The 23,391-nt window shown below is 41.6% G+C and overlaps 1 protein-coding gene and 1 pseudogene across 2 annotated transcripts in view; both read left to right on the forward strand.

Annotated features, from left to right (window-relative positions):
* Nucleotides 1-23,391, forward strand: part of ARHGAP18 (Rho GTPase activating protein 18) — a 228,662-nt gene that overhangs the window by 182,908 nt on the left and 22,363 nt on the right. For both annotated transcript variants that reach the window (XM_075554569.1, XM_075554568.1), the window contains exons 5-9: nucleotides 1,837-2,012; nucleotides 10,054-10,219; nucleotides 12,465-12,556; nucleotides 19,069-19,146; nucleotides 22,742-22,901. In XM_075554569.1, the coding sequence (XP_075410684.1) occupies nucleotides 1,837-2,012; nucleotides 10,054-10,219; nucleotides 12,465-12,556; nucleotides 19,069-19,146; nucleotides 22,742-22,901 (672 nt within the window). The remainder of the gene's footprint in view (nucleotides 1-1,836; nucleotides 2,013-10,053; nucleotides 10,220-12,464; nucleotides 12,557-19,068; nucleotides 19,147-22,741; nucleotides 22,902-23,391) is intronic.
* On the forward strand, nucleotides 16,758-17,069 carry LOC142452718 (transmembrane protein 138-like; annotated as a pseudogene).

The following is a 23,391-nucleotide window of genomic DNA, read 5'->3' on the forward strand; positions in this document are numbered from 1 at the left end:
GAAGCTCTGCTGAAACTGGATCAACATTATAGGAATCTATGAGCTCTTTGCTGGCAGGTGGGGAATACAGTGTTTGATGTGTGTTGCTGGCGAATCAAACCTGGGACATACGTTTAGCCTTACATTTAGAATTGACTTAGGATAGTGGTATTGATTTTCTTAGCTTTGAAATGTCACCTAGAGCAGCTGCAGAATTTGCAGGGTCCTGTGCAAACTGAAATTACAGGGCTGCTTGCTCTCATTCAAAACAGTGTAACCAGAGCGTTTAAGCAAGTGTAGGAGAGGCCTAGGAGACTGCACAGGTGGCCTGCCCAGGAAGCACATCTTGGTGCCACACCTGATTGCTGAATGGGAGTTGCTTCTTAATTTTTATTTCAATAAACAGATGTTTTTGTTTTTTCATTTAAATGATTCACTCTAAGGATGATATTTTTCTGAGGCAATAGTGTTTGAAATCCTGCCCCTAACAGTCTCATTACTTTGTTGCCGCTGTTGGTAGGTCCGAGTCAGTTCCCAGAATGAAACATTGCCGCCGGGCCCTGCACCATTCTCACACTTGTTCTTCGATTTGTTGTATTGTTGAAGCTACTGTGTCCATCCAGCTCATGGAGGCCCTTCCTCTTTGTCACTGCCCCCTACTTTATCAAGCATGATGTCCTTCTCCAGGGACTGGTCCCTCCGGAGAACATCTCTGAAGTTTGTGAGACAAAGTCTCCCTGTCCTTGTCTCGAAGAAGCCTTATGACTGTTCTTCCCAGAAGGTTCCGTGTGAGCAGGGACTAAATGTTCCATCTGAGTTCCTCCTGCAGTTTGGACTTTCTCCAGATTAATAGTCAGCAAAGAGAAAATGTCAATAATCCCTGTTATAGGCTCCCGACTTTTACAAATCAGAATGACATTAAAATCTAAAAATTCACTACATATTGAATGTATAAGTATTTTCTTGGGAGGACTTTTGAATGTCAGCCCTTTCCTAGATGATCGACAAAAACAAACCAACTAGAAGAACAAAAAGCAAGTCAAATTAATTTTACCCTGGTCAAAATATGTGTAATTTATTGAGGTCAAATCAGGTATGAAACCTTCTGGCTCCTGTACCAGGTACCTCTCAACCTGAGCTCCGCGGCGATAAGCGTTTGGCAGTAATTCTTGTTTTGGAATTTTCACTGTGGTAGGTATGTGGTGTTTCATAAAGGACATGGCAGTTGCAGGTAAATTTTTCTCTAGGAATCGGTTCATCCCTGGGGAAATGGACTACCACATCATTAGTTCTAAGAGGGATTGTCACTAACCACCTCCCATTTCCATTTTTGCTTTTAACTCTTCAGAATGACCATAATAATAAAAGTATTTCCTTATTCTTTATAGGGATTTTTCATTAAGAATTTGATATCCACTGGCAATGTTTGGGAATTGGAGTTTAAGAATTGTGATTGCCAAGAGTCCTCTATTGAACTATTGACTCGCCTGCTTCTCTCTTGCCTCCTCACTTTTCCCATGACTTTTCGATTCCATAAATATGTTTTCCCTTTATAATAATGGTAATAACTCCCTGAGGAGCTTTGGTGGTGCAGTGCTTGAGCAGTTACCTGCTGACTAAAAGGTTGTTGCCTTAGACTCATCCAGCTGTATGCTGTAGCACGACTATCCGCCTCTGTCAGAGTTACAGCTGAGAGAACTCGATGGGCTACTTAGATTCTGAGTTAGAATGGACTTGACACACTAACTATTGCCCAGAGAAAAGAGTATTAATCTTTCAGGTTTTTACCGAGTCTTCGAGTTGAAAGAAAAAGCACACATGTCATAGACGACTGTGATCTCTCTCCCCCTCCCCCAGACCAAGCATCTCGGCTTGTTGCTGAACAGGAGCCGCAGCCACTGGTGCCCGAGGAAGCACGTGGGCCGGAAACAGACATGAACTTGGAGATTTCGTTTGCAGAGCAAGCCCTCCTTCAGAAAGAGAGCACCAGAGACAGGACCCAGAAGAGCAAGGGGGATGCTACCCAGTTACTTGTACGTAGCTTCCTATTTAGATGTCACCAGACCGTGTCATGTTGGGCACCAGCTTTTTATCTTGAAAATTTGATAATATGTCAGTGCTTGATAAGTTGATAAGAGAATAAGAGCACAAACATCAGTGCACTTTTCCCCTGGAACAATCCAACTATTGTTGCGTTGTATGGCCTTCCTATCCTCTATCTGTACATGTGCTGTGTTCTTAGGTACAGTTACACTTATTATGATGTATCGGCTTGAGAAAGGCATTCAAAGACTACTTATGACGTGGAATGAGAGTACAATAACTACATCTAATGTACAGACAGGCTGTAATGTCTCCAATTGTCACAATATTGTCTCATGTTGCTTCCCCCTTTCCTAGTCCTGACCTGGAATCCACTCAAGGATGATACGTTGCATTGAGTTCCATTGCATTGGCTGCTTTGAATCTTGGTCAGCCCTCTACTTTTTATATTTAATATTTTTGACCAGTCCAAACAAGCTTTCTGAATTTGTCTGATTGTTGCCTCCTGATTTGTTGAATGTTAAACACTCTTAGCCAAACGACTTCAGAGATGACACTTTGGTGTGTGGTGTCTGATCGTCCCAGAATTGGTGCTGAAGTCTGAGCACTTGGTTAAGATGATGTCTACCAGAGCTCCCTATTAAAAATATACTTTTTTTTGGATCTATCTACAATTAATACTAATCTGTGGGATCATACAAGAAATTTGTATTAAGGCCCTATTTGCCAATAATAACCTGTCACTTGATTTTTTTAATTGTGCTTTCTTAAGTTTATTCTTCCTACATTTATTGGCTGGCATTCTTCTACACTAACTGTTTTTCATTCTGTCTCTGTTTTTGTTTCTGAATATCATTACAGGCTAATAAACTGTTTATTTTTATTATTAATTTTAGATGTTCATATTTGCCCCAGTTCAACAGAAGCTTCGTTATTCTTAAGGGATTCAGCACACCCCACAGCAAAAGTTCCATCCTTTACTTCTTTCTTTGATTTGTTGCAAAAGATGTCTCTGAGACTGACTATCCATTTTTCTCATCTGACTTGGAGGCATGGTTTCTAATGGAGTTTCCATTCCCTTTAGTGGCAAATTATATTTACAAATCAAGCTCTGGGCATTGTGTGTTGTTAGTGCTGCTGAGTACTATGGACTTAAGATTGGGTGAGCATTGGACTGCTAACCACAGGTTGGTTGTTCAAACCCACCAGATTCTTCCTAGGGAAAAACACGAGGAAAGCTGCTTCCAGAAAGACAAGTTTCATAAATAAGGTGGCCACGAGTTAGAGTCTATTCCATGGTAGTGGGAAATGAGGAATTTCAAACATATAAATATTTTAAATAAACAGTAAAAAAAAATAAATTAAGAAAGAATAATGAACCTTCAAATACGCCGCATGACATCTCCATGACCCCAGGCTCTTCCCCATTCTGTGTTACTTTAAAGTGCATTTCTGAATTCTATGTCAGCATAACTATTTCAGTAATTATTTCTAAAAAGATAAGAAGAGAGTTTTTAAAAAAAATCCTTTTATTGGGGCTCATACAACTCTTATCGCATCCATATATACATCAATTGAGTCAAGCATCCTTATACATTCGTTGCCCTCATCGGTCTCAAAATTCGCCTTCCGCTTGAGTTCCTGGAAAATATGTTGGCATTACTCTTTTTGTACCTTAAAAATACTACATTTGCATATTCATCTGTGTTCAAATGTTGTGTCACGCATTTATTTATACTGTTAGTTTGTATCAGAATCAAAACAAGGTCCCAGGGTTGTAATTAGCCAATTTGTCGAAAAGGTTTCTTTACAAAACAGTGAAGTACAAACCCTGAAAATTTTAAACATTGAAACAGTCTTGGTTGCCTGGAAAAGCATTCATCCTGAGGAAATGATAGCGAATGAAGTACCCTAATAAAATCACATTTTACGCATGGAAAATCTTAGGTAAGAATTGGATTTCCCAGAAGATGATACGAAGAAGAAATTGGCCAGTAAAGAGTAGCTTCGGCTGCTTTGTAGGTTGAAGTTAGAGTCATCTGATCACTTAAAAGAAAATGTCAAGTTCATCATTACTGGGCCGTGCAGCTAAGTAGCACTTCTCACACGGCGGAGTTTATGGAAGAGGACTGTGGTCACAGAGTGCTCCCTGACTGATTTACAGCAACACAGAAAAACCAGTGACTTGGTTCATCAACTGTTTGAAATTTTCATTTTATGTTTTTGAAACGAAACTGCTTTTTCTGGGGGTAAAGGGGCTTATTTATTTATTTTGCTGCAGTGTCACTGCTTTCCCTTTGCCAGCAAACTGAACCACCCAGCCTCCTAGCTAAACAGCAATGACAGGGAAATGCATAAATATTTAAAGTTGCTGCTATGAATTAAACATCGGGATGAAAGAACGAACTCCTCTCGTTAAGGACAGTGTTGAAATAAATAAATAAGTGAAGCTCATGACATACATTGCTAGGTAAATCAAATGTTTGAACTAATAGTATTTCAGGTTTCTCTAAACATTTACCTTGGCTAATGCTTAAAACAATTGTATTACATGTTTGCTTTATTAGATAAAAACAGTTAATGAAATCTTTTTTTAAAACATGGTTGATAAATAATATTCCACCTGTCAGAAAACAAAGCAATCATCCAAACCATGACAGTAGGTGTGAGGAAAACAGGACGAGTTTGTATGACTTGGAGACATAACCCGCCGCAGAAATCCCAGGTAATGAGGTGGATGCGCATCAAGACAATGCCACCAACCCCTGTGGTCACATCCAAAGAGGAGTTTGTCTTCATTTGCTGACCAGTCAGCACAGAGCACCCGCCGGGTGTCAAGCTGGTAGTACAATAGGCCTACAGAGCCGCCCAGACATGGCTTCTTTCTGTGATGGACAGATAAGAGTCCCCTCCACAGACTCTTTATCAGCCTACATTTTCCCAGTCTGATGACTGACCTACTGGGAAATGCAGTTGAACAAAACGGGCACTGAATGTGGGATTCAGAACATCCGAATGTGTGTTCATGTTATGTCAGTAGCTGCATGACCACAACAAGCCTCACGTCTTTACTAAACCTCAGTTTCCCTGTCCAGAATATGACAACTATTCTTACCCCACGGGGACATTAGGAGGCTTTAAAGAGCATTGATCAAATATAAATATTAGCCTTGCAAGTTTGTCTTAATTTGTCATGATATTAAGAAGAAAAGGGAAACTGTTACTACCGGCAATGTGACTTTTCATTATGACAGGATCAAAGTTCTCAGGGTGATCTTGAAATTATTTATTTTTTTAGAATTATTTTTTAAACATAATTTTTGTGGAAAAAATATGACAAAGAAACAACAATATTTGAGCATGTAATATGTGCCAGTTGGCCTTCAACCACAGCGTACAAGATAGGTTTTGTTCTTCATAGCATTTTACAGATTTAAAGGCTGAGGTGGGGAAGGTGGTTTAATTTCCCCAAAGTCACAAAGTGCTGTGGACAGGGTTGGCTGCCCGTGGTCGTCCTCCGCATTCCTCCCGCTCCCTGCAGGGCACCGTGGTGGCCGCTAGCACCTATGCGTAGGCTACATACACTTTTAACCATCTCTGTGGCTGTTTTATGAAATGTTCTCATAAGGGAAAGCGTATCTAGTATAAGAATAAGACTAACCCTTTTCACCTGTAATAAGTTTGAAAGGTCTCCACTGGAAATAAGTTTGCCTGAGAGGAATGAGCCATGGAAGCGACGTCTAAGGCCTTTTCTAGGACAGTGACTCTCGAAGCTTTTCATTTCAGCAGTCCTCTTGCTGTTAAAAATGTTCAGAAACCTACCCCTCTATACTATATTTGGAGTTAAAATTGAGAAACTTAAAATATTTGCCAATCCCTGTAAGCTCACAATAATTCAGCTTACGTAAGTAGGATTTTAGTAGAAAATATGTGCATTTTTGAAAGCATTTTTAAGAAAGGAGCTATGGTTTTATATTATAGCAACTATCTGGGTTTAATAATTAGCTGGACGTTCATATCTGCTCCTACATTCATATTCCTTTGGGAAAGTCCATGTACATTCCTGAGAAAATAAGTGTGAAAAAGACAACTAATGCCAAATAATGATTATTAAATTTAGTTTTAAAGTCATTTTATTAGGGGCTCATACAGCTCTTAACCCAGTCCATACATACATACATCAATTGTTTAAAGCACATTTGTACATTCATTGCCCTCATCATTCTCAAAATATCCACTCTCCACCCAAGCCCCTGGCATCAGTTCCTCATTTTCTCCTCCCTCCCCGCTTCCCTCTTCCTCATTAACCCTTGATAATTTACAAATTATTATTTTTTTCTTATCTTGCCCTGTCCAACATCTCTCTTCACCCACTTTTCTGCTGTGTTACCCAGGGAGGAGGTCACATGTAGATCCTTGTAATAGGTTCCCCTTTTTCAACACACACTCCAATCATCCGCCTTGGATTCCCTGTGTTTCCAATTGCTATCTGTGCCAATGTCCATCCTCTGGTCTAGCTAGATTTGTAAGGCAGACTTGGGAACAGGATAGTGGGGGTGGGGGTGGGGGGTGGGGGGAGGAAGCATTTAGGAACCAGAGGAGAGTTGTCTATGGTACCACCTTGATGGTCCGTGGACCACAGTTACGGTACCACCTTGATGGTCCGTGGACCACAGTTACGGTACCACCTTGATGGTCCGTGGACCACAGTTATGGTACAACCTTGATGGTCCATGGACCACAGTTAGGGTACCACCTTGATGGTCCGTGGACCACAGTTAGGGTACCACCTTGATGGTCTGTGGACCACAGTTACGGTACCACCTTGATGGTCCGTGGACCACAGTTAGGGTACCACCTTGATGGTCCGTGGACCACAGTTACGGTACCACCTTGATGGTCCGTGGACCACAGTTACGGTTCTGCTGCTCCAAGACATGCTTCTTGCGCCAGTATATGATCCCTGAGGTGTACATGATAGGGCGCAAAATCAGCAAAGCAAAGAGAGTAAAAGGAATCATTTGAATATCCTTGGCCACTGAATGAAATTAGGAAGCCAAGAGATGTAATCTTGACAGCATGATTGATATCAAATTTCCAGAGAATGGCCATAGTTTTAATAGTTTGACTGTTATTTATATTGTTGTTGTTAGTTGCCAGTAAGTGGGTTCCTATTCATAGTGACCTTTTGTACAACAGAATGAAACACTGCAGTCCTGTGTCATCCTCACAATTGCTCTGATGTTTGCGCCCTTTATTACAGCTTTGCCGATCCTTCTTGTCACGGGCCTTCTGCATTTTCCTGTCCCTTCACTTTGCCAAACATGATAATCTTTCTCCAGGGACTGGTCTCTCCTGAAAACATGTCCAAAGTATGTGAGATGCAGTCCGGCCATCTTTGTCTGTAAGGAGAATTCCTGCTCCACTTGTTATATTACATGCGTTTAGCTCTTTGTCACTTTTCTTTTATATTTAATGTAAAAAAAAGACTGAGTGGGTAATAGGTGGTATTTGAAGAAGACAAATAACAGCAACAACAAAAATTACTGCTACTTAAAAAAAAAGGTATTTTCCCTTTTCTCTGAGCTAAGAAACAGACCAGTAACTGATCCATAGTTTATGGGTAGAAACTAGTTTTAATACATGAAGTACCAACTAAACTATAGTATGTGTGAACCTGGCCATTAATTTCTTTCCAGTGGTACCGGTTTGGCATAGAATGTATACCCAAAATAAACAGACAAAATACTCTGCTGTCATCAAGTTGACTCCAACTCAAAGCAAGTCTCTAAGGCTGGGTGGAATTGCTCTCCCAGGCTGTCTATCTGGACCGAAACAGCATCTTCTTTCTTCCATGGAGGTTTCCAGTGGCGGACCTTTAAGTTAGCAGATGAGCTCTCAATCATTGTGTCATCCAAAAAGAGAAACTCAAGACTCGTTGCCAATGAGTCATTTTGACTCATAACAACCTTTCCTAGGGTTTGTGAGACTTGAGATCTTTTAGAGAACAGGGAAAAAAAGCCTCGATTTTTTTCCTTCAGGAGGCTGATGGGTTTGAACCCCTGATCTTGTAGTTAGCGGCACACTGATCCAGCAGAACCCCCAGAGCTCATCGGTTTTCTCTTTTCCTCTGCCCTGCTGCCCCATCATTGCCAACACTTGTGCCTGTGTGTGGTGTGAGATAGGAGATAGAAGAAGACAGGAAACTGAGTTACCAAGGTGGGGAACGTGAGGACAGATGTTTTCCATTGTAATTAACACAAGGCTCCACTGGTAAGAGGAGGTGGGAAGCAGTAAAAGATCAGACCCTACCCTGAAGGTGCTCTTTTGCCTCTCTCTAGACTCCATCATCGGCTCACAGAATTACAGGCCACTCTTGAAAGGGGAAAGGGTCTCTTTTATTACACAGAATACGACAGTGTGAGTTTGTGGTGTACCAAGGGGAGATACTGGGTGGAAGGAGCCCCAGCAAGTTCTGGGTTTTATCCTAATGTTGCCACTTACTTGCCCTGACTACCGATAATCTCTCCAAATCCCAGTCTGTCTGTTCCGTGGTGACAGTAGTAAGAGCAGTCACACGAAGATGCTGGGCAAGCGCATCACCGCAGCTTGCTGGAGTATGTGATGGTGTCTTCATCTCCCTGTTTGACGGAGGGAGAGGTTACACACATATCTAACGTCCTATAGCGGATAAGCAACTCCATGACTAGTGGGGCTTCTTTCTGGCTCTGAAGCCCTTGCTATTACTCCTCTCCCTTATACAGTCTTCCTATACCCGCCTCTTGGGTTTTCTTAACCTTTGAAAGGCTATATAACAGGGGTCATCAAACTTTTTAAACACTGTCCCTCAGACCATTGGAGGGCCTGAATATAGTTTAAAAAAAAACTATGAAAAAATTCCTATGCACACTGCACATATCTTATTTTGAAGTAAAAAATCAAAATGGGGCAGAAACACCTGGTGGGCCAGATAAATGTCCTCTGTGGGCCACATGTGGCCCACGGGCCGTAGTTAGAGGACCCCTGCTATACAATATCTGTAGCCAGGAGTCTTGCTAACAGTGGTTTAGTGCTTGGCTGCTAACTAAAGGTTGGAAGTCAAATGTTCCTTTAGAAAGATTATAACCACGTCTCCCTTTACCCACTTTTGCGTTGTCCTGCCCCCAGGGAAGGGTTATATGTAGATCTTTGTGATCGGTTCCCCCTTTCCACCGCACCCTCCCTCCACTCTATGCAGTAGAAAGCCTCATCTTTCTTCCATGGTGTGGCTGGTGATTTGAACTGCTTCTCTTGCAGTTCTCAGCCCAACACCATGGATTACACCAAGTTACCAGGGGTCCTTTTATTTTACTTTATTTTAATTTTTTTTATTGAGACCATTTTCCTGGGGGCTCTTACAGCTCTTATAACAATCCCTACATCAATTTTATCAAGCATATTTGTATATATGTTGCCATCATTTTCTAAACATTTGCTTTCTCCATGAGTTGTAATCTGCCAGAGGGCAATGTGTTGGTTTGTTGATTTGTGTGAAAGGTGCCTAGCCCCTTTGACCTATTCATTCCTGGCTGTGATTTTTACTTCCTCCCCTTCTTTCACATCCTCTTCCTCTTCGTCTTCACCCTCCTTCCTCTTGGCACGTGCTTCACTCTTAATCTTCCTTATTTTGTGCAGATCAGTTAACTAGGTTGTGTTGGGTTGTTTCCCCCCTCCCTTGGGCTTATTGCTTCCTTTGTCCTCTGAGCTACTGGTATTAGCATTCCTAATACAGATCTGGGCTCCTTGCCTACTGGACTTCAGATGGCAACTCTTACCAACCCCACAGGTTTAAGGATCGATTCTCATTGTGACCGAAATGTCATTAATTCTGATTAGAGGAATTCTGTTGTGGAATTCTTGGCCATGAATCCTGACACTTTTTTCTATCGTTATATGCTGTTGTTGTTTCTTTTTCTTCCGTTTTATTTCATGATAAAATGCATGAGGATCAGGCACCATCAACCTTTATTGTCTGAGTGATGTTTGTTTTAGAGTTTCAGATTGCCAAAGGACAAAACGGGCACCACAAAGATTGGTGACCTGGCACCCCAGGACATGAAGAAAGTTTGCTGCTTCGCGCTGGTGGAGCTCACTGCCTTCTCTGATGTGCTGGGTATTGAAATGAAACAAGAAAAAGCTGTGAAAATCAAAACAAAAGGTAATCTCGACATGAAAACTAGACTCATTTCTAATGGAGAAAGGTTGTATTTGGCTTTTGTTAATATTCTTGGAAGAGAAAAACATCTACAGAATAAACCAGCCTTTGGAACAGCTATATCTCTGGCTTAAAACATTGGTTTTTAGAATTTTGTCACAGCCCCACAGACTGTAGAAAAGAAAAGGCTGGTCAAATAATGGGACTCCGGTGGAAGCACATTCGGAGTCCAGGAATCTCCGCTCGCATGCATTCTCATGTGAAAGGCAGCTAGTTAAAAAGATATGACTAATGCACCACTCATTTCCAAAACACCATAGAGACTCGCATATAAGCCGGCCCAAATATCAGCCGAGGCACCTAATTTTACCACAAAAACCGCATTAAAAAATGTGCTGAAAACTCGGCATTTACAGGAGTATATACGGTAAGTAAGATTCTATTTTTTTTTGACTTCTTGAAAAATGAGTTTCCCCGTGTTGATCCTGAATGATTACTTGCTCTTATTCTTCTGAAGGAAAGTTCATCTAATGGGTAGTTAGTAACTTCCCTTTGTTCATTTACATTCAACTGTGAACTCTTAACGACATTCTTCACTCTATTAAATCAGCTATTGTGGTGCATGGTACCACTGGCTGGTACTCATGCATTCCTATAGTTTTTCAGAAGCAGCTCCTAGTATTTACACAGAATCCATCTCGTATAATAATATGATAAAGAAGACAACCACCATCTGAGGCTTGTTTGTTTTCTTTTTCCCTTGGACTTTACTGCCCCTGGAACTTGATAGTGTTCTATTAACAAAGCGTTCGTGTTTAGGAATCTCCGTCCTCTTGTTTAACCTTAAAGGTATCTCCTTAAAGAGAAACCAAGAAGGAGGATTACTGAGTTGCTATGGTAACCTTAGCAGAGCTAAGTGCTCACCTGATTTGTGTTTTAGAGGTAATTTCTCTGTGGGTCTGAGGGCTACTATCCCCTCAGGTTGTCTGTTCCATGCTGGGTCCCAAAGGGTCTCTTTCTCGGCCCACTTCCTCTGAGCATTTTAAGTTGCGACTTGGGACGGTGAATTTACAAGTTCATCGGTGCTTTTGGTTTCCCACAATCCATTATGCCTAATATGAAGTCTTCGAGTGCCTTTTTTAGAAGCTCTTAAGAAGGCATTCTGCAGATATAAAATAGAAATATAATTTAAATATTGCTGGAGATTTAGAAAGTGGCCTATAGAGGTTTTTAAATATTTTTTACTTCTTAGCAGACAGAAAAACATTAAGCAATTCTTATTAACCATATTACTATTAATAGAATAGATTTCTCCTATCTTTTATATATCTGTATGTCATATCAAATTTATTTATTTTATAAACTAGACCCTTGGTATTCTTAAAGCTTATTGGATTGTGGTTTGTTTGTTTTCTTACTGGGTCTCTGGCATTCCATTGAATGACATCTCAGTTGTCATGATGTCTGATATGATCTGCCCTCATATCACGAAGTAATTTTAAATTTCCAGGATCACAGATGATTTATGTGTAACTGCACAATGTCTGCCATAAAGCAAGCAATCATTACTACCTCTGTGTTCACTCTCTGCCCGTTACTGGGGAAGGAGTCGAGGTGCTGGGTAAAAAATTGTGCTTATGGTAGACTCAAGGTTGTCCATTTAATTTTAAAATATCAAATGATCACCTTTTATTGCTCTGGAGTTAATACATATGTGTAAAACTACAAATTTAAATTTAAGAATGCCAAATGTCCAACAATTTCCTATAAAAATATTGTAAAACAAGATCATAATACTGGTTGGTGTCCCCAAAAGCAAATCTTTTATTTATATACATTGCTGTATTGTAGAATTTTAAATGTTCATTCAGTGTGGGAGAGATGAGTGATGTTTGCTTTAAGCCAGCCTTTCACTTTGATTACACATAGTCAATTATTTATATACTTTGTGTAAGCCTGTAGCCTTTCATTTCTGTGGTGGAGGAGTAGTTTGGACTTATCCAGTGGTTTCCGTGATTAGTTACTGTTAGCTGTCCGCTTGTCTTAGCTAGCTACACTGCTCTGAAAGCCAGGCCCGTGACCCTGTGGGGCTGTGGAGGCTGCTGCAGAAGACAGTGGCACCCAGTGAGTAGATGCTCCACAAGGAGATGTCTGTTGAAGGACAATGAAAGAAATCTTGGGCCTTACCATTTTTTATTCGTATTTTATAGATTGAGTGACGTGAAGAAATCGTATGTTCTTTCTGCAGATTCTGGCGTTTTTGGTGTTCCATTGACCGTATTGCTCGAACAAGATCAGAAGAAAGTACCAGGTACACGAGTGCCCTTGATCTTTCAAAAAGTAAGTGGATCTGAGTGGGCCAGCTTCAAAAGCACATACTCGAGCTATTTATCTATCTATTTATTTATTTATGCGTCCAAGTTATGACCGTTTTCCTGTTGATGTGCCTTTTTATTTTGTAGTTCGATTTTCTATTCAAGAATCAAATTTGCTTCAAGGGCTCATAAGTTTATTTCATGGGGATGCTTTCAGTGTTATTACTGTAGCTGTGATTACCTGGCGTCATTTTCCTGTCTTTTATTAGCTGACTTTATATAATTGAGATTTCAATGCTATAATAAATAGTAGAGGGGCCTGCTTAACATTTCCTGAGAATGGAATCTTCATGAATGTTTTGCGGGCACACGTATTTCCCAAGCTTTCCTATTTACAATGAGGATGTCCAATTTAATTTACCAGTGCCTATTTCCAAAGTAGGTAAAGAAACCATAAAGTGGAATTTGAAAATGATCGCTAAACTATTGAGTTACTTGTGTAGTCAACACTCAGTTATTCATAAGGGAATTATCCATGGCAACAGAGACATTTCAGTCCAGTCTCTAAGCCATAATTATTGGAGACACAGATTATTTTTAATAACAACATAGCTAGGAAGGTAGGTCGGCTTCCTTCTCTTGATGGTTTCTAGAATCAAATGATTCATGGACAACCCAAGTATAGATCCTTGTCACTAACCCAGACAGCTTCTGAAATGTCCAGGGACAGCTAGAGTGAAGATGGGAACTTTGGGGTTTGGTTGGTTTAGCGAACTCATTCAATACTAAAGCTCTTGGGAAATATTACCTGGCATGCTGCTAACCTCTGGCTCTTTTAGCCCTTGTGGCTACTCTTATACACACAATCCTGTGTCTCACTGTTTCTCCTGATGGGCTTTGTTCTTCACATCTTTGCTAATCACCTGCCAGCCTTCACAATTGGATAGCGTCTCAGTTGTAGCTATAGCTGAGAGATGCTGACAAATATGGACAACATCATCACATTCTTTGAGTACAGGTAGCTGCCGCTACCTCCCCAGTAAACGCGAAGGTTTGGTCTCCACTGATGTCAGTGAATCTTTCTGACCAGGCTGAGCATTTCAGTCCTGAAAAACCACTCGGTCATTCGTCTTATCGGCTAGTTATTTATTTGGTTAGTTTGATTTCCAATTCTCTGTCTACTCAGTAGATTGAAGTACTGAGTAATGGGCCCCTTTTTCTTCCCTGCCCCATTGGTTCCAGGGTTAATTTGCCAGAGGAACTAGCTCTTCAATTCCCAATAGGCCCTGACTTTGCTGTTGTTGTTGTTCGGGTAACTAATTGGCTCTGGCCTCAAGGAGACCTTATGTATAAGACAACAAACATTGCCTGGTCCTGGGCTATATTCATTGGCGTTGGCTTTATGTTTGCCTAAAGTTTGTTGCATTTTTTGTAAAAAAAAAATCATAGATATACAACCAACTGTTATCGCCTTCACAGGTCATCATAAAAAGTCAGGTTTATTTAACCAATGGAAGATCTTCCCCACTTGATGCTTTCCTGTGAATGACATTCTTACCGTTTAAGTCAAGCATCTCGGAGTTATCTTTGACTGCCTCTCACTTCTGCCTAGCATATCCTGTCAGCTCCTCAATTTCTACCTTTGAAGTTATCTTTAATTACTCCTTAGGGCCTTCTTGAAAAGCCCTGAATACCTCTTGTCCAGGGTTATTAACTCTGAATATTGTATAATTTATTTTTTAATGCTTGCGATTTGCAACTTCCTTGCCTGTAAAATAAAAGACAGTTCTTACCTTTGGCGCGAAAACAGCTGCTTCTAACGACCTTCTGTTGGCTTTAGCTGCAGTTTTCTTGTATCTGCCGAGTCCATGACCTTGCTCAGTGTTACCGAGGGGCTTCGAAATTGTGAGAAATTCTGTTTCCTACAAATGTTTTCAAGTCTTTGCATATTTTTAATTTGACATTCAAAATTATAGTAAGTTTAAATAGATGCAAAATGTCTAACTTCTGGTATAGTGTAAAATATGGACATTTTAGAATGAAACTTCTTTGTTGGTCTTTTAAATGTTTCCAATACTCAATACCAGAGCAATTTAATGTTCATCATCAGTCACGTGTACAAACAAAACTACACCCATGCCTGGTGACACTGTAGGAGAGAGTAGGTTTGCCTCATGGAGTTCCCAAGGCTATGATCTTTGTGGAAGCAGACGGCAGGCTGCTTCTCTCAGGACAGCTGCAGGCCCAAACCACCAACCTTCCAAATGCCTGTTACGTGCTCTGGCCATCAGTCACCAGGACTCCTAGAGACAAAGGAGCGGATTATCAGATGGAAACTTTACATCATTTTTTCCCCTTCCTTGAAACTTAATCACTATTTACTAATTGTATCTGTTATTATTATGTGCACCCGAGGAGCACTGTTTGAACTATTATAAAAAATCAAAAAGATTTGGAGAAACAGAATTAGTACTAGTGAGTTGATGGAAGAAATCTTGCCTTATAACCTAATGACCAAATCTCACTATCAAGCAAATTAGCCAAATCAGTCATATTTTGCATCCAAAAATTCTGACTTAATTTTTCAAGTCATAGAACATGATGTATTTTGAGAAGTTCTATGAAGATTACTGATGAATTACAGACTATGTCTTGTAGGGTAAATTAGCTAAAAATGGCCTGATTAAAATAGATTGGGGTGTCTATTTTTCATTTATGTCTTAACAATAAGAAAAACTATATACTATTTATTCTTACTATATTACATTATTTGTACATTAACTATAGAATATAATGTGGTATCTGAAAATGATATTTTCTAAGTGAAAAACATGACAAAATAGGGCAATCCCTCAGTCTATATATGCATAGCTCATTGATTGCTAGTCTTCAGCTTTAGCGAAGAATAAAAAAGACTTAAATATAAAATCCCCAAATTATTCCCATCTAGTTATTCAGAAATCACCATAAATTTTTGTGTGTGTTTAATGAAATTGAAAGGAGCATGCTGCTGAAGATGAATTTGTTCTAGAAGCAAGCACATAATTTTATTGTGTTTTTTGTTAATGTGTGATAGAAACATTTTAAATATTTTATAACATAAAATGCCTATGAATTAAATACATTTTTCAGGGTATGACTTCATAAATTTGATTTTTAAATTCCCTATTGAATAATGTGTACCTAAAATAATTATTGTATTCCTTTTGGGAGGTGTTTTATCCAACGTAACTTGAAAAATGTGGTTCCCCAAATCATTCCAGTTGAATTTTAGAAAAGTCATGTACTACCTTGACTAGTCAAAATAATAAATCCTTATGTCCTTTTGAGAATACTCTTTGCTTGTGTTGTTCCAGAGCTACTCAAGATCTGTGCATTCTTTGGTTATAATCTAGATCAGGGGTCCTCAAACTACAGCCCGCGGGCCACATGTGGCCCGCAGAGGACATTTATGCGGCCCGCCGGGTGTTTTTGCTGTTTTTGTTTTTTTTTTAACTTCAAATAAGATATGTGCAAGGCCGCTGGGAAATGAAGTCCAAGCACCATGTCGCCTCAGGCCAGCGCTCCAAGGTGCCCTCGCCTTTCCCTGGCCCCTGTTCCTTTTCCTCCTTAGCCCAGGTTGCAGGATCCAGAGGCTGAGAGAGGGGCCTGTCTGATCCTGCAGCTCCCAGCCCCTGTGAAAGGAAAGGTTCTGGCTGGCGGGAAGCTTCGGGCTGCTGCTGCCCGACAGCAGGACAGGAGGCGCTGATCAGCAGGGGACAGCGATCTGGAGTCCTGGGGCAGAGTGGCCCAGGACAGCGACTTCCCAAGCGTAAGCTGGGAGCTAAAGCAGACGACTGTAGGTAGAATGGCCGTCCTCCAGGCACTCCCGGCATTGAAATCTGGTTTCCGGAGTCCAGGAAGGCGTCCCCATGACAACGGAGGATGGCTCTTTGAGATCCTTGCCTTAGAGCAAGGGAAACAGCCCGATTCAGACTGCAGGTCTCCTCTGTGGGTGCTCTAGCCAGGAGCTGTTTTCTGGAAAACTCTGGAATGTGCCCCTGGAGCCCAAGAGAGCAGAAGGAAGACGCTCCAGACCAGTATCTGCAGCCTGGTGCTCGCCGCCTTTCCTGTGACCTCTTGTCAGTTCCTTCATGGAGCTCCTCCCAATAGCTCCCGGCATCCAGCTCGCCCTCTCCATCCTCCAGGACGCTGCAATTCTCTCCAACATCATCATCGCCTGCCTCATGTTCTTCAACACCGTCTCTTCCAGGCGGGGCTGGCCAACCTCCTGTTCCGCAAGTTCAAAGACACCATCCTCCTGACAGTGGTACACTTCGCCCTCAGCATCTCCCTTCACATCTGGGTGATGAATTTACGCGGGAAAAACTCCAACCGCTTCGTCTGGACCGATGGACTGCAAACACTGTTGTGTTGCAGAGACTAGCGGCCGGCCTGTACTGTTACTTCTACAAGCGGACGGCTGTGCGCCTGGGGGAGCCGCGCTTCTACCAGGACTCGCTCTGCTGCACCAGGAGTTCCTGCAAGGCCGACGTTGACCTCCTCAGATCCCTGGGAGGCGCTCTTCCTTCCATGCGCTGCTCCCAATCAGAGGGTGGCCTCCTCGGACACGGGCAGACCATGTGGTCGGCATTCCCGAAGGAAGGGCCTCCCCTCTGGGACATTCAAGTGTTCCAGTCCCTCCTGCCTACCTCAGCCGCGTGCCCCACCCTCCGTGTTCCACCCCTTCACCCTCTTCTCAGAACCTCTGATTGCTGGGAGCTCTGCGGCTGTCGTTTAGTGTGTGTGGCACAAGAGAACCTCCGGGCCTGCTTCCCATGCACCACGTGCTCAGGGCTGAATGAGCCCAGAGGGAGGCTGCTCGGCGCCTGACTGCCCACACCTCCGACTCTTAGATTTGATACCCAGGATACTTACCCCTCCCATGAGCCCCCCCCCAACACACATTTTCTAAATCTGGAATAAGTGGATTTTTTCCCACACCAAAAAAAAAAAGTGAAGTGTGCATAGGAATTTGTTCATAGTTGTTTTTGTTTTTTTAAAACTATGGTCCGCCCCTCCAATGGGTCTGAGGGACAGTGAACTGGCCCCCTGTTTAAAAGTTTGAGGACCCCTGATCTAGATAGAAGTAAGGTCATTAAAGAAGAATTACTACCCTTTCTAGTGTCTACAGGGTGCAATAGATGTGATGTCAGGACAGGTAGACAAAGGTCAAAAGGCCTCTTTTATAATATCACACTTTGCTCCTAACAGATAAGCAAGGTAAAAAGACTAAGCTTTATGTAGTTTATAAAGCTAAGATTAATCATTAAAGAGGACTTCCCTGAGTAAAGAAAGCTAAAAATTTAAATACCCTAGGTGTTCTAGAAGGTTTTATGCTTTAGGGCATGTAGAAGAGAATATTTTAGTAAGATTCGGGCTGAGCGACGGGTAGGCCTGCCTTTGATCAGTGACAAAAAGAAAATAAATTGGGCAAGTGTTAGAAAGTACGGATTGAAGCCCACTGGGCACCCCACTCTGCTGGCCAGCTTCCTATCCAGAGGCACTTAGTTTTTCCTGGTTGGCGAGCCCACCCCTCTGTCTCATGCTTCCAGCACCGCTGCTCTGCACACGCATCACAGACAGGCTCAGCTCTGTGGTTCTTCTTCCGGTAGCTGTGGAGTTCTCTGTTCCTGCTTCTGAGCTGTCTCACTCTGTACCCAGTCGAACAGCAAAACTGACCTGTCCCCTCATTGGAGTCCTTTACACCTTATTTGTGTGCGTCCACCCAATCATTTCAGTACAATTACAAATCTGTGGTTTAGAAACAGGCTTCCTCAAACTACTACAGCCGGCGGGCCACATGCGGCCCGCTGAGGACATTTATCCAGCCTGCCGGGTGTTTTTGCCCATTTGCTTTTTTACTTCAAAATAAGGTATGTGCAGTGTGCATAGGGATTTGTTCATAGTTTTTTTTAAACTGTAGTCCGGCTGTCCAATGTGTCTGAGAGACAGTGAACTGGCCCCTGTTTAAAAAGTGTGAGGACCCCTGATCTAGAACTATTTCAAGCAATTTCACTTCAGTGCAACACTTAGACGTGAATATTTGGGATCAATGTTTGACTTTATATCTATAAATAATTCTCTTTTGGAGCAAAGTAAAAATGAGATATAAATGTACAAATATTAGAATTTCATAAGATCAGTTTGATTGCAAAATGCATGTTTCTGGAAAAGCAGACTAAATGGCTGTTTTTGGTTGCATTTAAAAATGAGCCCCTAGCTCCCTTTGTTTGGAGTGCCACAGCTGTGTGTGAAATCACATATTTGTGTCACAAAGCAGCATAAGACCCAACTTTTTTCTAAATTATAACTAAAGTTTTGGGATTTGTTGGTTTAAAGGATGGTGATATTGTAATAGCATTCAGAACCTCATAAAATCCGGTTTGCATGTCATTGCAATCAGTTTTCATTTATTTATATGTGAAGCAGATGTTAAATTTGGAATTGTACCTGTTATGAATACCAAATCCAGCTTGTTCCTCTCTTTATCCACAGTTGATATCTCGAATTGAAGAGGAAGGCTTGAAAACTGAAGGCCTCTTACGAATACCTGGAGCTGCCAATAGAATCAAGGTAATCTCTTGTGCCTACAAATGGAACATTTGACTGTTTGAATTTTCCTTTCCTATTGTAAAAGCTAACTTGCCCTCTAACATTATATTGCTAGTAAAGAGGATAAAATGGAAGTACGAAAACCTTTTACAATAAGTTTGTAATGAGTTCTTCTACATTCCCTTCTGATATGTCTTAATTTTTCAAAATCACCATGTTACCTCTATTATTACTATAATATGTAAACATGCAAACGATTTTAATCAATACACTCTGTAAAAAATAAAATCGGAACAAAAGGCAATAACAACCACACCACCAATAACAAAAGTAGTCGCATCCTTCTGGTGAACAAAGACCATAATAAATCAGATTATTTCTAACTGCTGATGATGAAACTCCTGGGGAGTATCCATGGTTAAGAACACAGCTTTGGACCCACCCAAAGCTACTTGAGGAGATCACCGCCATGGAGCGCACGTCTTGCTATCATGTCAGAATGCAATGGATGGCTACTGGGTTTGTTTGTTGAAAGATTTAGTTAGTCACGATGAGTTTTATCACTTGAGTTAGCAGAAAAAGGAAACACGCAAAAACAGACAGGGTCACAGACTCTCCTAAGTGAGTAGAGTGGGATCCCTGATGGTCGTCCTGAAAAGAAGACTTCTGAGCTGACAGAAGGAGATTGTCTCAACGGCTCGCCTCCGTGGAGCTCCTCCTCCTGCCTGGCCATGCTTCCCTGTCTGTGTCTGCTGTCATGAGACTGACTGGAGGAGCAGGCGTGCTGATCTCCAGAATTACCTGCTTTACACCCTCTGTGCCTGGTTTACTTTTCTTTCTTTTCTTCTTCTCCTCCTCCTCCTCCTCCTCCTCCTCCTCCTCCTCCTCCTCCTCCTCCTCTCCTCCTCCTCCTCCTCCGGCTCTCTGTAGATATTTGCTTCCTAATTTTCTTCCAATCCTGTGTGCCTTCCTGGTTTCATCTCTTTTGCCCAACTCCTATTGTAGGAAATCAAGTTTCCAATAACTGTGGGATGGGGTGGCAGGTGTGGGTGTGTGTCTGGTGGCATAGTGGTTACTCATTGGGCTGCTAACTGCAAGTTCTGTAGTTCCAAACCACCAGACACTCCCTGGGAGAAATATCAGACTCCTCCTCTAGAGCGTCCCAGCTTCAGAAACTCAGGGGCAGTTCTACCGTCCTATGGAGTCACTATGACTTGGCATGGACTGGAAAGCAGTCGAGTTTGGTTTGATTCTGGAAAGATAAAGACGGAGTTACCCAAGGTTATACATATGATTATACATAAAATCAAAAAGGTTGTGGAATAATTCTATTTTCTTTAATTATATCTTCTGGAAAATTATTGAAGCCCCCTCATAATATAGAGTAATATGCTTCCCAAGGTATTTTATGTTTTAAAGTTGCCTCAGACTCAGAATTATAACTCTTTCTCTGAAAAATGTATGTAAGCAATGCTATTGGTTAGCGGGTATTAACTCTCTCTGTTATCCTGGGTGCCTTCCTAACCCATCCTGATTTCTTCACTGAGAATAGCCCAGGTAACTGAGATGGTCACATTCCTAAGTCCGAATATCCAAGAGAAAATGGGATGAGAAACAGAGATGTTCTGTTTACTTACGTCAGGCTTGTTCTGTATGAAATATTTAGTGTTGGACCAGGGTGAAATGGCTCTTGGCTATTAGTCACTGTCCTCACCAGTCGATAATGTGCTCCGATGCTGCCAGGATTGGAATGACTATTTATACATTCCATGGTTTTGCATCACCTGCTAGGTTGAATACATTTCGGCAGTGAAAGACATGGTTTTCCCTCTTCATTCTTACTCCATAGTCTTGCCAACCACACCCTGCCCTATGAGAAGTCTATTACTAATTTTTAAAGCAAATATAGAAAAATGACCTACCACACTTGTGAAAATACCTCCAGGAGGAGTGCGCCATTGGCAGAAAACATCTGGTAAACATCTGGTCCTCCCTCAGAGATGGGGTGGCGTTGACTTCATGTGACCCATATCGGAAAGATCACCGTTTTCCAGTTCTCTGTCCACAGCGCTTGGGCCCTCACCCACAGAGCGTGGCAGCCAAGTCACAGAAGTGAGCAGCGTGCTTATGTTCACGCCGAATAGTGAGTACCCCGCACGTTTTACATGCTCACAGGAAGGCTGTCACAAGGACAAGGCCAACTAACTGTAATTTCTAAAAAGCCCAATTAAGTGGCTTCAGCTGCCTCAACTCTTCCACTCAGCCTGTTGTTGCACACCAAATTATGCAGCAGCTGGTCCATTATGAATAATTTAAAAATAATATGTACAATTTTTGGTTCTCTCTCCCCTCCATTGCTCCAAATTTCTTTGTATGCTTCATTCTCTGTCTCTCTCCCTTTGTATGCCTTTCTCGCTCTTTCTCTCCTATCTTTGGGGCCTTCTTCATGTATTCCATGTATTATAAAAATAATTGGATTAGAGGTCTATGGTTATGCTGAGGAGAGAAAATGTAAAAGTTCTCAAAAAATGACAGTGTTCTTTGAGAGAACTGTTTCAACTAACAGAAGACACTGAAAAAAACTTGGAATGATTTCTAGCAGTAAGATTTATGCCATTTTGAAAGCATACAGAAAATAGTAATTTTGAAACTAAATTGATTAACTAGTCATAATATGCCTGGCAAAATTTTGTAGAGCCAGTGTGGTAAATAAGCCAGGTATTTCTAATCCGACGTGGGTTCCAACCACCTTCGGCATTTGGCTCAGGAGGGCTATGTCGCGGCCTCTGTATTTAAGACAGGTGTGTGGATCTTGATGTATGTTAATGCCTCTTTTGCTTGGTTCTCCATATCCCAGCTGTGACTAATCCAAGACAATCATTTGTTTTATGCCCAAAGACTGATTATGCCTTTTATAAAGACTCTTTTTTTCATTGTGAATTAGTTGTCGGGCAGGGGGAGGGGGTTATATTCCAGACCATGAACTCTGCATTATGCAGTTTAACCCTCTCCTCAATCATCCCATCCCCTGATTATGCCTTTTAGTTATGCAATACAGTTGAATGTAAATGCAAACAGAGGTTTTTTGACAAAGATTTTTTAAAATTTTGGTTAAGAATAATAGTATCTGGGTCAAGCCAAAGGAAAGACTGTCTTTATTAGTATTCCAATTAAGCCTTTACTTGTGTTGAATGTACAAGCAGTTGAAAAACTTTAAATGTTTTAGCCATTGTTGCTTTTTTGCTTTTTTCAATTATTAAGGCATGTGGATGGACCAAGGAAGGGGACAGAGACGTGTTGGCGTTTGGTTCTTTCAGATGTCTGTTTCAAGAGCAGAATCTTTACACTGTCAGGGGCCCTGGTGACTTAGTGAAGTGCTCAGTGGGCCGCTACCCCGACAGGGAGCAGTTAGAAGCCACTAGCCACTCCTCAGGTGAAACATGAGGCTGTCTACTCCACAAAGACTTCTTCAGCCAAAGCGGCCGATGAGTCACCATTGACTCAACGACAATGAGTTTGGTTGTTGGAGTCTAAAAAATGTGTCAGACTCTCAGCCAAATAATAATAATGTGTTTACTGGTAGTGTTTTGTTGTTCTCTTTCCTTCTGCCTTTCAGAATCTTTGCCAAGAACTTGAAGCAAAGTTTTATGAAGGGATTTTTAATTGGGAAAATGTCAAGCAGCACGATGCAGCCAGCCTTCTGAAGCTCTTTATTCGGGAGCTGCCCCACCCGTTGCTCACCGTGGAACACCTGCGAGCCTTTCAGGATGTCCAAAGTAAGTGCCTCCCCCGTGGAGCAGCTGTGCTACCTCGCCATGCAGGCTAGTTGTTTTCCATGGCAAGGAATGGAACCAGAGCTGCTGGAAAAGACATACTGCCTCACTGATGTCAACGGGTGGTGCTCAAATGCCATACATTATTTTCTGTTTATGAATATACCTCTCCAACTATGTAGATAAGAGAAGGCTCCCTGACACACCACAGTTCTGTGGCATTTCAGCGGTATATCTATCTATATTTTTCAGTGTTAGAATCTGGGATCTTTGATTCCTTTTGTAATAGAATGAGTCACATAGGATCTCTGATACACTTTTCTTGCCAAGTGTGAAAAGCAACACTTACTGGAGAAGCTGTGGATTAACAGCTATTATGAAAGCATAAAGAGATGTGGCAGTCTGTCAGCATTTCCTGAGAAATTAAGTTCTGAAATAGTCATGCAGAAACATGGAACAATGCATGTTGGTAGAAAGCAGGCAACCCAAACTT

This window comes from Tenrec ecaudatus, chromosome 7 (genome assembly GCF_050624435.1).
Source record: "Tenrec ecaudatus isolate mTenEca1 chromosome 7, mTenEca1.hap1, whole genome shotgun sequence".
Lineage (NCBI taxonomy): Eukaryota > Metazoa > Chordata > Mammalia > Afrosoricida > Tenrecidae > Tenrec > Tenrec ecaudatus.